The sequence below is a fragment of the Sycon ciliatum genome, chromosome 6 (genome assembly GCF_964019385.1).
Source record: "Sycon ciliatum chromosome 6, ocSycCili1.1, whole genome shotgun sequence".
Classification (NCBI taxonomy): domain Eukaryota; kingdom Metazoa; phylum Porifera; class Calcarea; order Leucosolenida; family Sycettidae; genus Sycon; species Sycon ciliatum.
In genome coordinates, this window is record NC_088648.1 from 18663729 (window position 1) to 18679804 (window position 16076).

General features: G+C 44.4%; 1 protein-coding gene across 1 annotated transcript; it reads right to left on the reverse strand.

The window, feature by feature from the left end:
- Nucleotides 1-215: 215 nt before the first annotated feature.
- On the reverse strand, nt 216-5214 carry LOC135820104 (uncharacterized). Its single transcript, XM_065333413.1, has 7 exons — nt 5200-5214; nt 4152-4277; nt 3494-3873; nt 2960-3239; nt 1475-1738; nt 635-1054; nt 216-260 (listed from the first exon to the last, which is right to left on the reverse strand). The coding sequence occupies exons 1-7, from the start codon at nt 5212-5214 to the stop codon at nt 216-218; spliced, it is 1530 nt and encodes a 509-aa protein (XP_065189485.1).
- Between the last annotated feature and the right edge of the window lie 10862 nt (nt 5215-16076).

Below are 16076 nucleotides of genomic sequence, written 5' to 3' on the forward strand. Positions count from 1 at the left end.
CGCCAAACAAAACCCGGCCAATGCTGCACATGCAGTATTGGCCGGGTTGGTTCCGCGACGTTTGTAGACGTGCAAGAGGAAGGCTTGTGCAAACATGCAAAGTGTTTTTCGCTTAGGGTTACCAAATATAAAGTATAACTATTAGGGGTGAAACAATTACACCGAATACTCGAGTACTCGCTCGGTTTTTTCAAAAATAATCATATCCGGAAAAATCAGAGTACTCGTTCATACATGGTACATGCATTTACCACAGAAATCTGCAGTTTCAGAGCAGCAGTGGTCAGATATTGATGTGCGGACTGTGTGGTGAACATTTGTTCACGAGTAGTGAGAGCCCAAATGACCCACCAACCAATATACCAGAGAAACATGACTTCCACTCGGTTCAATCAATGTTGTATCATGTAATTTTAAGGCCCTTGGTGTGCAATTTTTAGGAGATGAAGATTACTCGAATACTCCAATATTCGATCGGAGAAAATCAGAGTACTCGAACTCTGGATCTCAGTGTCAGCTTTCCACCCTAAAATAAATATCGAAGAAATGGCCAGCTTTGTTTGCAACATACTGGGCAGAGAGCTGAACCTGAACGCATCATTGTCACAGTTTGCAGCCATGTTACTATTCTTACCGCTAATGCTAGCTTCAGTCTTGTACCGGCTCTGCATTCTCCACACAAGATACCCGCGGCATTACCAACACATGCTGGCGTTCCCAATCCATTGTAGAGCCACGCACTACTCTTGCAAAGTCCATTCGTGCACTGAGCAATACCGAACGGATAATCGACGAATGATCCATACGCCTGCGTCTCTTTGAGCGAGATGTTTGAAGTGTTACTCTCCGTTTCAAACACCACATCTTCACCAGTAGATTTCCAATCAAGAGGTTCCTTTTCTGAGCCGCGACGGCAATTGGTTGTGACGTTACCGGCCCAATAGCCTGGTTTCATGTGCGCAAAGCGACCCTTGCTGCACTTCTGTATCGCCGTAGAATTCATACAGTAGCACACTTTAGTCAGTGGAGTCAGTGGCTGGTATTCTATGGTAACCTGATGCACAATATGCATAATTCAAGGAAACACAATAACAATATTTTGATATTAATTCAAAAGACCCTCTTCGTTCGCTCTCAGCCGGCACGTTGCTACCCTCGGTAGCCATTGCACACACCAAAAATCCAAACAGCGAAGAGGATACGGGTTTTGATCCTACAACAAGTGCCTGTACAACTCCATCAAGGTGGGCTCCATGAGGGTGTGATAGAATGATACCGTTCTTAGAGTAGCAGGGACCATACTCTTGATGTGGGGGAAACATAAATACTGTAAGGATGGACTGGGTATTTATTCCAAGTGCTAGATAACTAAGTCAAAAAGGAATTATTACTCCCTTACGCACTCAACCACCAACACACACACAAACACGCATTTGGAACCAATTATATTCATTATCACTTTTCAATGCCTTACCGCTACATGAGGGCCGTAGAAGCCTCCAAAACAAGGTCGCAACTCAAATGGCACATCCAAGTAGAATCCATCTTTAGACTTCTTTTCTTTGGCAGTATCATCCAACAACCTGAAACGGAAGTTTCCTCGTGCTCCTGGTTCGCCGCCAAGTGCTATGCCAGTGAGAGGCGAGCTTGATATGAAATACATCTCTTCCAGGTGCTCATACAGACCTCTATCTCTTGCTCCATACCGTAGCATGTAAACATTATCCTCACTGATAATCTACATAATTTGACAGCACAAAAATATAAAAGAATTCATCAAAAACCTCAATCCGCCAGTCCATAATATCAACGGCCCTTCATTGCATACTATAGAACGACACTGCAGCACGTCATATCATAAAGCATTGCAAACTTTATTTGGAGACAAAATCGTAAGATGGCAATGGAATTCGACCGAACTTCTACTAAGATAAGCATAACTTCTCCTCAGTTATAGTAAAGTTAGTTTCTCTTGTAGTAATGGGAGCACAGGTCAAGACAGCGTTGAAAGACAAACTGTGGTGGAAGTGACGGACACAAGCAACTGTACAAAAGATCTTGCTACTTGTAAAACCTATTCCGTGTATATGCCGTACGTATGCCATCATAATCATCCGCAGTGCGCTGCTATAGCCTGGATGTTAGGTGGCCATATGTTGCTTGTCAGAACTTTCAAATAGATGGAGCAGTAGGTGCTGTTCATGTGATGTTCTGCCAGTACATGCACTACAAAAAGGGGTCACGTGGAGCCTTTATAAGTGGGTGAGATGGTATAAAATAGGACCGGTGTGTCCGCAAAATTGTGTAGACCCAAACGGATCATTATCGTGGATAGTTCACTCAAAATATGTTTGTGGTAGGAAGCTGGCATGTTGAAGTTTGTTCTGATCGAACTGAGCCACTCCTTTGTGTAGGCCCGTCCCCTCCAAGTTGCCCGAATATACATTTCAAATGTTGGTGTCGCAGATTTGGCTCCAAACAGGAATAGTTTTGTAGTGCACGTTAAGTTCACCACGCCCAGTATAGAGAAACAATAAGCTTTGTGTGTGTGCTTCCGGTAGTTTTTCATTGGTACTTGCTTCATTGGCGAGAGGCGAGCAGCTTTTTAACTGCGAGAAGAAGTTGATTTTTGGAAAGACGTTCAACTCAAGTCGCAGCAACACGTCAAAAAGTCAACTGTTTGATATGGCGCCTCCGGTCATCGCAGAGCCATGTACTTCTGGCTCGTAGTAAAACACATCGTAGTCCCACTGTGAAATTTTATGTTTTCTAATCAAAATACCAAGAGAGAAAGTGAGTATTGAGCCCGGGCCTGTTTGCAACGTATATCCTATTTGAAACCGTCTCCTCTTCTGGGTTTGCCGATTTCCTGTCACAGAATCTCTCCGCCCCCCCCCCCCAATTTTCACAGCTCAGGAAAAGAAAAACAACCTAATAATCCTGCCAAACTAAAACTTACATGAACTTTCATTCTAGAACTAGTCGTAGACAGTAAGTCATCATAAGTGCGGATATTGACAGTAATATGCTCTCCTGGCGCTGGGTATAACGTAATACGTGAGAGGATGCGCCCAGATGCATTTCCCGCCGAAGAGCTCCAGTGAATGCCGCTAAAATGCGACCATGGTGCCAAGATAAGTGATCCAGAAATGATAACGTTGCTGAGGTCCCTAACATTGTTGCCACCCATTCGCTCGGCAACGAGTTGAAGTGCGCTGTCTGATTGCCCTGCAGACAATCTAAAGAGCAAAAGGTGTATAAACGTGTATAAAATTCGGGCGGTGTGAAAGGACTTCTGTAGTAAGCTGGAAAGTCTTTATTTGAACGACTTCGATATATTTTAGGTATTGGATAAATTCCCATGGTGTGTACTATTGCGTGTTATGCTCGAAAGATATGTGAGGGTGGGCTTAGTATGGATGAGAATGTTGCACCGTAACCGCACTTTGTTTATATTAAATATTCGATATCCATAAAACGTAATAATTATTACCTTTTCATTATGTACGTTTCCTGTAACATTTCCATACTACACTGATTTCTCTTGTATAGCCAGATGTTACCGAGATGCTTGTAGCACTCCGTACTTGATTGTCCCAGAAGAATCCAGGCGGTGCTGAGTTTTAACAGTTTGCCGAGCGCATTGTCCGGGTTAGTTGCGGTGAAAATAGACCTGTTGCCAACAGCGCACTGGAGGAATTGATCCATGCCCCTGCCGACATTGGTCAGTTGAGTTGTATCAACCCAAGTTGCACCGAATGTAGCACAGGACCCATTACTTCTTGGATCCCTCTCGTAGCTCTTGAACGTGGATCGGTTTTCGAGGAGGACAATCGGATCGGCTTGGATGTAGCATTTATCACGGAAGTTCTCCTGGAGAGGAATACGTATGCACACTAAGATAAGTAGTCGCAACTGGTTTAAACAAGTATATCAACCTAGCTATTGCCTTCAAAAAGATTCTGCTTACAAAAATAGTGCGTCTTCATAGAAATTGAACAAGACAGCAAGCATCAAGACGTACATGGCAGATATTATTATCGTCTTTTTTTTGTAAAGAAAATTCACTTGAAGGTGTATGTAATTAATGACGCCGTTCAATTTAGACCACACTTTCATGGCGTCTGTTGGTATTCTGGCCCTTGTCTTACCAAGGGGCTGTGAATCTTCGGATCCAGTGAGCATTGTCCGATATCCCTGTACTGCTTACGAACGCTCACTCCGATATTTGACCATCCATAGGACACATTTTGCTTCAGAAATTGCTGAAAATTCGCCTAGACACATCATTATGGCGGCCACAGCAGAAGAAACGAACAGAAAAACATTGCTGTCATTGGCCCTGGCCCGTCAAATATATTTTCTTGAGAATAGAATTGCAAGCAGATCATACGGTGTTTTTGGGAGAATACTTCTTCGGCACACTTTCCTTTATTGTAGACAATCTAATGCTCCATTCTTTTCCACTTCACGCCTTGCTCAAGTCAGCTCATATTTATGGTGAAAAAGGAAGACAAAATGTTACGAGTTATGACTACCTCTCCACCAACGTATCCAGATCTTATACAGTCAGCGAGTGCGACAAAATGGCACAAATTTGACAAAGGAGTACTGAGACATTCGGCGACCTTACACCTAGCTCCAACACTTCTCCAAGGCGCAAACCAACAACCTTCCAACTTGGAACGCTCAGGTTCTGAAAGGTCCAAGAGCTTTCCGAAACGGAGCCTTCCAAGTTGGAAGGTTGTTGGTTTGCGCCTTGGAGTAGTGTTAGAGCCAGGTGTCAGATCGCCGAATGTCTCAGTACTCCTTTGTCAGTTTTGTGCCATTTTGTCGCACTCGCTAACTGTATAAGATCTGGTTATTTTGGTGGACAGATAGTCATAACTCGTAACATTTTGTCCTCCTTTTTCACCGTAATTTAATTGGCTCACCATCGGAGTTAAGCCTATATTTATATTCTGCAATATTAGTAATTGACCATGTCCATCAAAATCCGATTCAGTATCACCGCATCTGACAAGCATTTTGCAGGTTGAAACAACTGCTAGGATAAATTTCACTGTCAGTACCGGAAGCCTCCTTTGTTGGATTTTCTGTTCAATGTAATAGTTACTGAGGGTAGCGGCTAGTCAGCTGAAGAGCGCGTGAAGGAGACTAGTACAGGGCCATTGTGGACGTATCATTGAAACTCTGTACCGCTCCCCACTTCATAGTTATCTATGTGATTGTAAACCTTCGTGTGCACGTAAGTTCTTGCGTTTTCAGCTCATGCATGGACAGATACTTACCGGGCTAAGCCATATAATGCTGAGGCCACTTTGTCGAAATAACGTGCCAATATCCACGACAGTTGCTATTAAGCCGATGAGATTGAGTATGCCATTTTGAGAAACTACTGGCGCCCTAATGAAAGAGTTGCCTCTGCATAAGGAATGGGAAAGGGATGCAATGGGAAACAATGAAATCTTTCACCGCATGAAATGTAAACACACACCTGCCCACACACGCTCTCTAAGCTGCAAAGTTCTAGCACAGAGCTCTCCTTCTCACCACCACCCCCGTCAGTTCGCGCCTGGCGCCTAGTCGATGCATAGTTGGCGGTATCCGACATAGCAGGCTGGTACATCAAGTAGCGCTTGGCACATAGAAGATGAAACAGCAACGACATAGTTCGATTGCGACGTACGTCTCGTCCCCGCTGGACTCATCGGGCAATCTTCTTCTTGGATGTCTTCATACGGAGCTTGACTCCCGGAGAAAGAAGTTGAAGACACCACTGCAGCTGTACTAATGGTATCATACTGCCAGTTGTGTCTTTACCACCATATTTATCAACCATAAGTACAGCTGCATTGGTGTCTTCAACTTCATTCTCATGAAATGTAAACTTGAAGTACTATTTTTAAACCGCAATCAATAAATCGATCTGGATGGACATGTGTTTGATTATTCTTTTATTATTATTTTTTTATCACAGTGCACATACCTACGGAAGAAGCGGAAAAAGGAATAAAAAAAACTACACTGGGTGTGTATCCGCTACATGAGCTGCGGTAGACCCTTCAGCACTCAACAATACGCTGAAGAAGACGCGCGTTCAATTCAGGTCAAGAAACTTCGTTTTCAAGCGATCCATGCCTCCAGGTGGCAGGCGAAGAAGGCAAGCTAGCATTTTTCAAGTACACTGTAACGACCTGCCGGCGGGATAGGGTAAGCAGTTCCACACCTTCTTTCCTTGGCAAGCGCTTCGCTGATTTTGTCGGTGTTTTCAGACCTGCTACCTTCGCAGCAACATACGCCACAAGTAGCGCATTTTAGGAATTTGACACAACTTTGTTCTTGCCTTCGTCAACTTCAGCATTTCGTATTCAGGAGATATACCAGGATTCTTATAACCGAGCTTTCAGTCTTGATAAATGCCCACTCGAACCATGTGGGACGGCACGAACTCCAGAAAACGAAATGCGCTCTGGGGCGGAATAGTGCGGAGCGCGATGAATTTGCTTGGTGCGGAAGAGAGCTCCGACAAAGTCCGAGACCACCACGCCTTCAGTAACAAGTAGACAAGTAACAAGTAGACATTGCGCAGGAAGGGTCGCATCAGTGTTTGAACACAGAAAACAGCGATTCCGACAGTCGGACTAAGACGAGCCAAGTCACAAATATTGCGATGTGCGATGTGTGAAGCGACAATTTTAATGACGCGGAGGAAGTATATGTATTATATTATTTATTTTCTTTCATTATGTCTCCATAAAATTACAGGTACATGTATTCCTCAAGAAAAAAAAGAAAAAAACTAGATATGACACGTATTCAAATTGTCTGGCTTATGAGTTCTTGATTGGTTTAAATTCTATTTCGGAAAACATGCGTGGAGTCTGTTTACCCCAAGAAAACTACATGATAATCCAGCCGTATCGTAAACCTGGAGACGCACCTCTCTACGTCAACTCCATGTCCAATCACCCACCATCCATACTACGGAACATCCCTGATATGATCGCTCGACGTGTCTCAAGCATATCTGCCGACAGCGGCGTATTCGCCGATGCTGCCCCTGCATATCGCAATGCATTAGCGGCCAGCGGATTACCTGCCAACATCAAGTACATTGACCCAACGCCACCTGCTGCAATGAACGGCAGCAAGCAAAAAAGAAAAAGGAAACGGAATGTGGTGTGGTTTAACCCGCCATACTCCAAGAGTGTCCGGACCAACATCGCCGGCACCTTCCTCCGGCTGATCGACAAGCATTTTCCTAAGGGGTCCAAAATGAACAAAATCTTCAACCGCTTCAATGTGAAGGTGAGCTACTCCTGTTTGCCGAATATGGCCCCCATTATCAGTGGCCACAATAAGCGTCAATTGTGCGTCCAGGAACCGGACAAGCCGTGCAACTGCCGTCGCAAGGACCAGTGCCCTCTCAACGGAGCGTGCCAAGCAACCAGCATAGTCTACGCGGCGGAGGTGTCGAGTGATGGCCACAGCGATGGGCCCAAAACCTACATTGGCAGTACGGAGCCTCCATTCAAGCTTCGATACGGGAACCACAAGACATCCATCAAGCTTCCTGGATACCGCAAATCCACGGGCCTCTCAAAGCATGTGTGGGAATTAAAAGATAATGGCAAGACGCACGACATCAAGTGGCGAGTGGTCCAGAAGGCCAAGGCCGACAGCAACATAACAAAAAGATGCAGCCTCTGCCTCGAGGAGAAGGCGAGAATAATCACTGCCGACAGGAGATCGAGCCTCAACAAGCGGTCGGAGTTGATATCCAAATGTCGACATCAAAATAAATTCATGCTGTCAACACCGATAACATGATCTTCTCGGCACCCTGCCTCCAGGCAGTAGGGCCAGTTGATAGCTCTCTGCCGCCTTGTCACCATCATCATCTTTGCACCGCGGAACTCACTAGCTAGGCCAGCTCAGTTTTATCACTTTTATCACCTTTATCCTTTATCACCTTAGTACCGCGATCCTTACTGGCTATGACACTGAATCGGATATGAGTTGATAGCGCCCCTAGCGCTTTCTGTTATCCTTGTCCCGCCATACTGGGCTTTAAATAGTGGGTTATTTTTCTTGATGTTCATATCACCTGATGAGTGCCTGAGATGGCATGAAACTTTAAGTTGTGACTGATCAAGCCATCTGTTGTTCTGACTAGTGTGATAATCATATAAAATAGGTGGTATATTGTTGATCACCTATGGCTTAGCTCTCCTCAATTCATTCTAACATGGATATTTAGGGAGCAAATCCGAACCCTGAGATCATCTTCCACTTGAACAGCATAACGAGAGCCTTAGATAGCCAATGAGAAGGCATCCAGGCGTCTCATTTTCTTGGCGCAGCTCGATACCGACCTGGTGAATGCTCATTTTCAGTGTCGCGTGGACACATCTCGCTACCTTCTTGACGAAATCCAGGGAGCTTTGATAAAGCTTAGATTTTTAGAGCGTTAAGGACCTGATGCTGCACCAAGACAAGTCAGTCGCCCACTCTGAACACAAACAAGGTCAGGACCTTCCTTGCACATTACCATTTCATCGATGGTTGAGTATACTGCACAGTTCTGTACAATCTGTGATATATCAGGAGTCCAGGGGGAATCTTTTATTTCCGGCTATTGAATGTTCTACCAGAACTCCATAAGGGCCACCATGACCCAATATGTTCTGCAAACTATTTGGAGAATCAAAAATGCGTATCCGGTTTCCGAATGGACCCAACCTTCGTGTCCATTTATCTAATCTGTTTTCACAATAGTTGGCAAAATATCTAGTTCAAACTCCCTAGAAACAACCCAGTTCTTGTATATTTGTCAAGTAAAAAGGCATCTTAGTGCGCCAACCCAACAATATTTCGTTTTCCACATTTCATCACTTTTCGGCGACATCGGAAGTACTCAGTTGCAGATTTCATGTCACCTTCACGTCATACTCCAGTTTTCTGCTGAAGAACGTAGTCTCTTTTCAGTAGCGATGTACTAGAAGAGCAACACAAGAACAAAACTCTAAAAATGTAATTTAAGCTCATAAATACTCAGTGAAATACGACTGGGAACGTGTAGGAAAAAGTCAGTGTGGAATATTAAGGTTAAATGTACTATTTTCATTCAGGGAAAGACGCAAAAAGGGGGTTGTGCTATTTTTGATATTTCATTTCTCGAAGTGATAACCCAAAGGCCACACCCTATCGAACGTATCCAAACAACTTTACGATCTATTTAATCACCATACATATACATGTGTATTTACTTCAGAGGCAAGATGATGGTCCAGACTTACTCGATATGATTCCGACCGTACAGGTCAACTTTGGCAGGTGGACCCACAGCTAAAATAATCGGTATACACTTCAGCGTCTGTGGATCCATCGAGCATTCGAAGTGACAATCACGGGTCTGAACAGTATTCATGTTAGTGACGCCCTTTTCATCAGCACCTGCCGGATCAAGCAGAGTAATTACAGATGATGAAGTATTCATACTTGGACACTTTCCCAGGATATTCGCTGCGCCCAACGAAACTCGATCCAAACGGATTACTACTGGTTTCCAAGTAAGTTTTAGTAATTCGTGGACTTTATGGTCATGTTTCTCCACGTGAATCCCAGCAGAACATGCATTCGGACCGATGGTGTTTAGTTCAAAATTGCAATCCGTAACTGCAAATCGGACTCTGGAACTTGTTGAAATGGATATCGGACTATGGAAGATGAGACTGCGTGCGATAATTGAATTAATCACCGTCACAAGAGTCACGTCGCTATCCCGCAATGGATATATCACCATCTTAATTATATTGCCCGAGGAGCAATTTGTGAACGTGCAGTTGGCAATCGTGATGTTGGTGTTCTGAGGACGGTTGGCGTATATAGAAAGTACAGCCTTTGGAGATTCTGTTCGGGCATGTTTCATGTTATCCAGTCTTATGGTGCTCATTCTCATGTTGCTCATTCGGCAGTTTTCCAATAGCGCATTCAATTTAGCTAAAGCTCCCAGTAAGACATGTACTGCCGAATCGGTGAGGAGGGGCGGTTTTCCGGATTCAGCTTCGTAAGCTGTGAATGAACAGTTTTGCACACGAAGGCTGATCTGGATATGCTTTCCTTTCCTGTCAGCTTGGAGGACGGCCAATCCCCCGTGTCCGTGATACAGTAGGAACTGACAGGATATAAACTCTATCTCGTTCGTACCCCGCGTGAACAGCATTATAAGGAATCCAGACTTCGATGGTGTCCCACGAGGACCGCTAAATAATATCGACGAGAAGTGCAGCGTACGCGCGAACTCCATATCTACAGAAATTAAGCCACCTCGAAGTGTCGTCATGTTGCAACCAAGAGTGTCGAGGGTTGATACCTTCAGACGTAGAACACATTGGCTGCTGAGATCTAATGCCGAATTTCCTAACTGCAATGTGCATCCAGTCTCCTCCGTTGGAACCAGAAAAATCTGAACGTTAACAGATTTCCTCAGCACACAGTTATCTGTAATTCCGTAGGTGACTGAGTAGGCGCCAACCCTCCGGAGAACTTGTATCCAGGCATCATGTACGGTCAAGCATGGTCGCAAAAGGTCAGCCCCACATGACTCTGTAGGTCCAGTAACTGAAATTCCGCTTTGGTTGGAAACAAACACTGTGAACGGATTGTTTGAGGGCAAAAATGCTCGCTCCTCTTGAGACCAAGTTGCCGCCAATACCGCTGAATCAGCTGATCGAGAGAGCTGCTCACCATCGCCGAACACAGACGTTGCCACCAAAAGCAGCAGTGGGAATAATTTTGCCGGAGCGGCAGACATCGTTAGGACTACCATCCCTGCATTGGGGACCACCGAAATGCGGAAACAGAGGAGCAAAAAAAACATTTTATCATTTCAACTCCATCAACCTTATGAATATCCTTTGAGGTGTAATTTCCGAAGCGGAACGAACACATGACACGATTAGCATGAACGTAAACAACCATTGCATTCTACAATAAGCGTAACAAAAGATCAGTTGTCATACTATCGAGAGACTAAAAATTGCAATTAACCCTGAAGTCTAAATTGAATGTGACCTACAGGACTCAGACCAGGGGCTTTCTCGACAGGTGCTCTAACCACCAAGATATGCGGCAGTGATCAGCCAAAGAGTGTGGAGTCATATTTCTCTTAATACAACCATTGAAAACGCTTTGAATTTGCTAGAAATGTCTACGCCTATAGTTCATAACCTAGGCTGTTCCCAGGGTGTTGCAAACTCCTGATAGCTTGAGGGGAATGTACTTGACACACGTCCACCACTACGCGAAGAACAAAATAATTTTCCTTTCGACGAACTTGCTAAGAAAACATCACGTCGCATGCAATAGTTTTTGCTAGAGTACAGTGGTGAACTATGTGCTCAGGAAGCACATCAATCTAGCAGATGAGATCAGAGTTCGTGCACGTCTCAATAGTCATTGGTCAAATATCCACACACTCATATTTCATGTACCTCTTTATCGCTATTCCATAGTTCACACTAACATGTGATGCTTGCTAGGCCCAGCAGCTCAAACATAATCATTACTGGCGCCACAAAAGTGACGCCAGCAACAAAACTATTAAAGTGGCGCTCCGCACCCAGCGTAACATTTATGTCAGTTGACCCTCAAAGCATCGCGAGTCAGTGTCAACCATGGAATAGTGAGAAAAAGATTATGCAAGAGTGTAGATATTCGACTAATTATTATTGCGTCCGTTAGGAGTTCTGATCTAATACGATATCTTTGGGCTCGTAATTATCAAACTAGTTGCACACGTAAATGCATAGGCTTTGCTATAGCCAATACTAGACTAAGTGGGAATAGTGTGGTTGTCATTTCATTCCTACCTTGCGCTGGACACCGAACCGTCAGGAGCAATATTCTTGCCGTTCCTTTCTGCGATATCCTAAGAATATCCTCACAACCAGTCCCTTGCAGGCTCTATAAATTCTCGACGCTCATGTTGAGCTCTGAAGCCTTGCGGATCTGTTCCTTCGTCTGCGCGGTAGCAAGCTTCCGCACGTTCTGACGTTGATAGTGCAGGGTGTGTATCTCTGATTGCAAATACATGACAGGACGACGTACATGTATTTCAATATCAGCGGGCAATGGGTGTGACCACCCGCTTCAAGCTTGGATGACCCAACTAATTACTTCCTGCAATACATACAGAGTAATAAAGCCTCGCATCTCAAGGCATGGGTCATGCTTTGCACAGAGTAGATTCACTGACGCATGACCCTTGTTATAATATTATGCCCAGCTTCACAACAGATGGTATCCAGATACTCCCAAAGGGCAGCGTGTGCATTCAGGAAACCGTACTTAACTCATGCTTTCTCACTTGAAACAAATATCCATGATTGACCTCGATCAAATCCCATTCACACACTGCACAAGTGATAACACAAAGATCGGATCTGGTACCTTATGTAAGTGATTAAGTTTGAGAATGTACTGTCGATTGCGAAACCTTTTGTGCTTTGTATATTCTTGCCGTTTCTTTCTGCGATATCCTAATACTATCCTCCCATCGTCTTGTTGGGGATTGGCTGTGTTCACACTCGGATTACAATCTTTCGACACAACTAGTCCCGACACAACTAGTCCCTTGCAGGTTCTATCAATTCTCGACGCTCATCTTGAGCTCTGAAGTCTTGCGGATCTGCTCCTTCGTCTGCGCCGTAGCAAGCTTCCGCACGTTCTGACGTTGATGGTGCAGGGTGTGTATCTCTGATTGCAAATACATGACAGGATGACGTACATGTATGTCAATATCAGCGGGAAATGGGTGTGACCGCCCGCTTCAAGCTTGGATGACCCAACTAATTACTTCCTGCAATACATACAGAGTAGTAAAGCCTCGCATCTTAAAGCTCATGCTTTGCACAGAGTAGATTCACTGACGCATGACCCTTATTATAATATTATGACCAGCTTCACAACAGATGTTATCCAGATTCTCCCAAAGGGCAGTGTGTGCATTCAGGAAACCGTACTCAACTCATATGAAACAAATATTGGTGATTGACCTCGATCAAATCCCCTTCACACAATGCACAAGTGATAACACAAAGATCAGATACAGAAAAGCTGGTACCTTATGTACCGGTAAGTGATGAAGGCGGAGAAGAAACTGTTGTTTGCGAATACTGTTGTGCTTTGTATAGCCTCTGAACATGTACATAATAATTGGATTTCAAGATTCAATGGTCATGAACAAACCATTCGTCACCGGAAGTGTCTCGACTCAGAAAAGAATCCTCTTAATTGGGATTCTGCTGATGAAGATGTGGTGTTTGCAACAGAGAGTAACACTTCAAAGTTCAAACATCACGCTCAAAGAGACGCAGGCTTATGAATCATTCGTCGATTACCCGTTCGGTATTGCACAGTGCACGAATGGCCTTTGCAAGAGTAGATAAGAGTTTGCACTGAAACAACAGCGAGACTATCTCTTCCGCCACCTTCGCCAGTGCCTAGTCATGGTCAATCACTGATACTCTGGGAAGAGTACGAGCAGCTACACACCACGAGAGATAATAGCCATTCAACACATATCGAACACGGAAGACGATCTCTACCGGCGCGGCCAAACGCTATGGCTTTGCGCCGTAAGTCTTTACCCGGTCCTCAGCAGAGCACAACCGAATCAGATCCCTACCTGGTTCCCAGGCCTCGTACGGATGGCAGGCTGAGAGCTGACCCGACCCTTGGCGTCTCCACCTCATCGCAGCGTAATATGAGCAGAGTCTCCCAGCAACTTCCAGTTCCTGCTTCTGCCGCTACGGAGTATCTCTCTCAGAATCCACCGAAATTACCTCCATGCTCACCTACCCTGTCAACAAGCCGTAAAGCAGGCGCACCCCCATCGCCTTGGGGCTGAGTTCGTGGACGCATGAGCAAATGGCAAGCAGCAAAAATGGTCATCAAAACGTTCAAAAGCCCCTGTTATTTACAGTACATGGATACTCTTTTCACACAAATTATCGAAAATAATATTTATTTCGCTTTGCAAGTGTAATATCTTTCCTGATATTATTATATTTACACGGTAAAACCAGGTGCAAGCGACCTCTGGGTTTAGCGACCACCTGATCTTACCGACCGTTCTTCCATGCACAGACAGTTCTACACAGACACTGTGCGACCTGGTTCTAAAGATACCCTGGCTTTAACGACCTCTTCTGCTTGTGCCGTGGGGTGTTCGCTTAAACCAGGTTTTTACTGTACATGTGTTTTCATATCGGAATTGTCAGTGAACACACACGACAGCCATATGTCACGTCAAGGAAGGATGTTTCTTGAACTATAGAGAGAGAGACAGCGAGAGAGAGAGAGAGAGAGAGAGAGAGAGAGAGAGAGAGAGAGAGAGAGAGAGAGAGAGAGAGAGAGAGAGAGAGAGAGAGAGAGAGAGAGAGAGAGAGAGAGAGAGAGAGAGAGAGAGAGGAGAATGAGAGAAAGACAAATGAAAGAGGGAGATGGACGGGGTGAGAGACGTATCTCATGACAGCGGTTAGCTAATGCTGGTTTAAAACTTTGCTGTCGAATTTATTCTTTGGGTATCTAAGAAAATATGAGCGCTGGAGATGCTAACAAACATCCTGACAACTCACTAAATGCAACTTTCTCTTGCTTCAATGCCACTAATGTTGTGGAACGTAATGGCTACTCTAAGTGATTATTGTATGGAAGTCAAGCTATACATACACCATGTCCAGATTAGGAATCATTCCTTCACGCTTGCCCTGGCACTTCATTTGAAGAAGACCATTCCGTTTATCTACCTTTAATTTAAAGAGTCATCACAGATCAATACACTTAACTAGTGGAATTGCCTCTGACCCTGAAGAGAGCCTTGACAGAATTAGACTACGACTAGTTGTCTGACTCTTGCATCAATCTTAGAATGGCTCTACTGTGACCTACTGATCATCGTCTATCTTGACTACCACCACCAACATAACGGCCATAGACGATACGTACATCAGGAGATATATCACATAATTTTAAAAAAGGCCCATGCGTGGAGGTTCTGAGATGAAGTTTCCACAATGCCGCGTCTAAGACGCAAATGGGGACGGTGATGGTAGATCCCCCCGTTTTTGAATAAATGATTGGTTTTCTCATTGTAGTATACTGGACAAGAACGCATATCTAGCTCGTGTTGGCGATCACATGATGCAGACGGTACAGTTCTCCAAGATCCAGTGTGGCCTAAACATACGGTAGCGTAGCGGCTATCCTGCAGTCACTCATGCTGGCATGCAGAACACTCGCCACAGATTTTTAGATTCCCAGTGTAAATCAATGAACTTGTCTAGTTCATGAGGAACTCAGGAGTGAAAACATAATTCTTGAATATGGTGTACAATTCAATGTTTTACACAGCATGGGATTCTGTTCCCCCAACCAAAGAAATGAGTCAACGCCATGAGAATGACGATACGGAGGAGGGAGTAAGAAAAAGAGGCTGGTACGAACATGTACATGTAAAATGAAAAGAAAAAAAACATTGAAACACCAAAAGAAGAAAAAAATGTAAAATTCTAAATGCCTATCTTTCTGTGGCCACCGCCAATATGGAAGATTGTTCTTCCCAATCACATCTGGGTGGTAATAAAGATCGGGAGAGCCGCGCAAGCAAAAAAGGCATGATCGTAGCATTGAGTATATTCAATTATTCGTTTCGTGAAAAGAAAGGATCCGCTACGGATACCAGGACAAATAGCGAATAGGCGATTGCCTGAAGCTTGAAGTAATCCAATACAGAATGTGTGTTGCAATACGCATACAAATTTAGGAGAGCCACATGGCAACATGTTGTCATTCAATGTTAGTACAGAAGACCAAATACTCCTCCATTCCGCTCTTCATAGTTATTAGTGTCTTAGTACCAAGAATGCGTATCTAGGCCTTTCCTGCATTTCTTTTGAAGCTGGCGAAAGATGTGCTTGAACGTGTATGTTAATTCTGCATGGAGATAGTCATGTGAGCGTTGAGAGACCATATTAGGGGAGTGCTTACTACTATGACAAAAGTAGAGG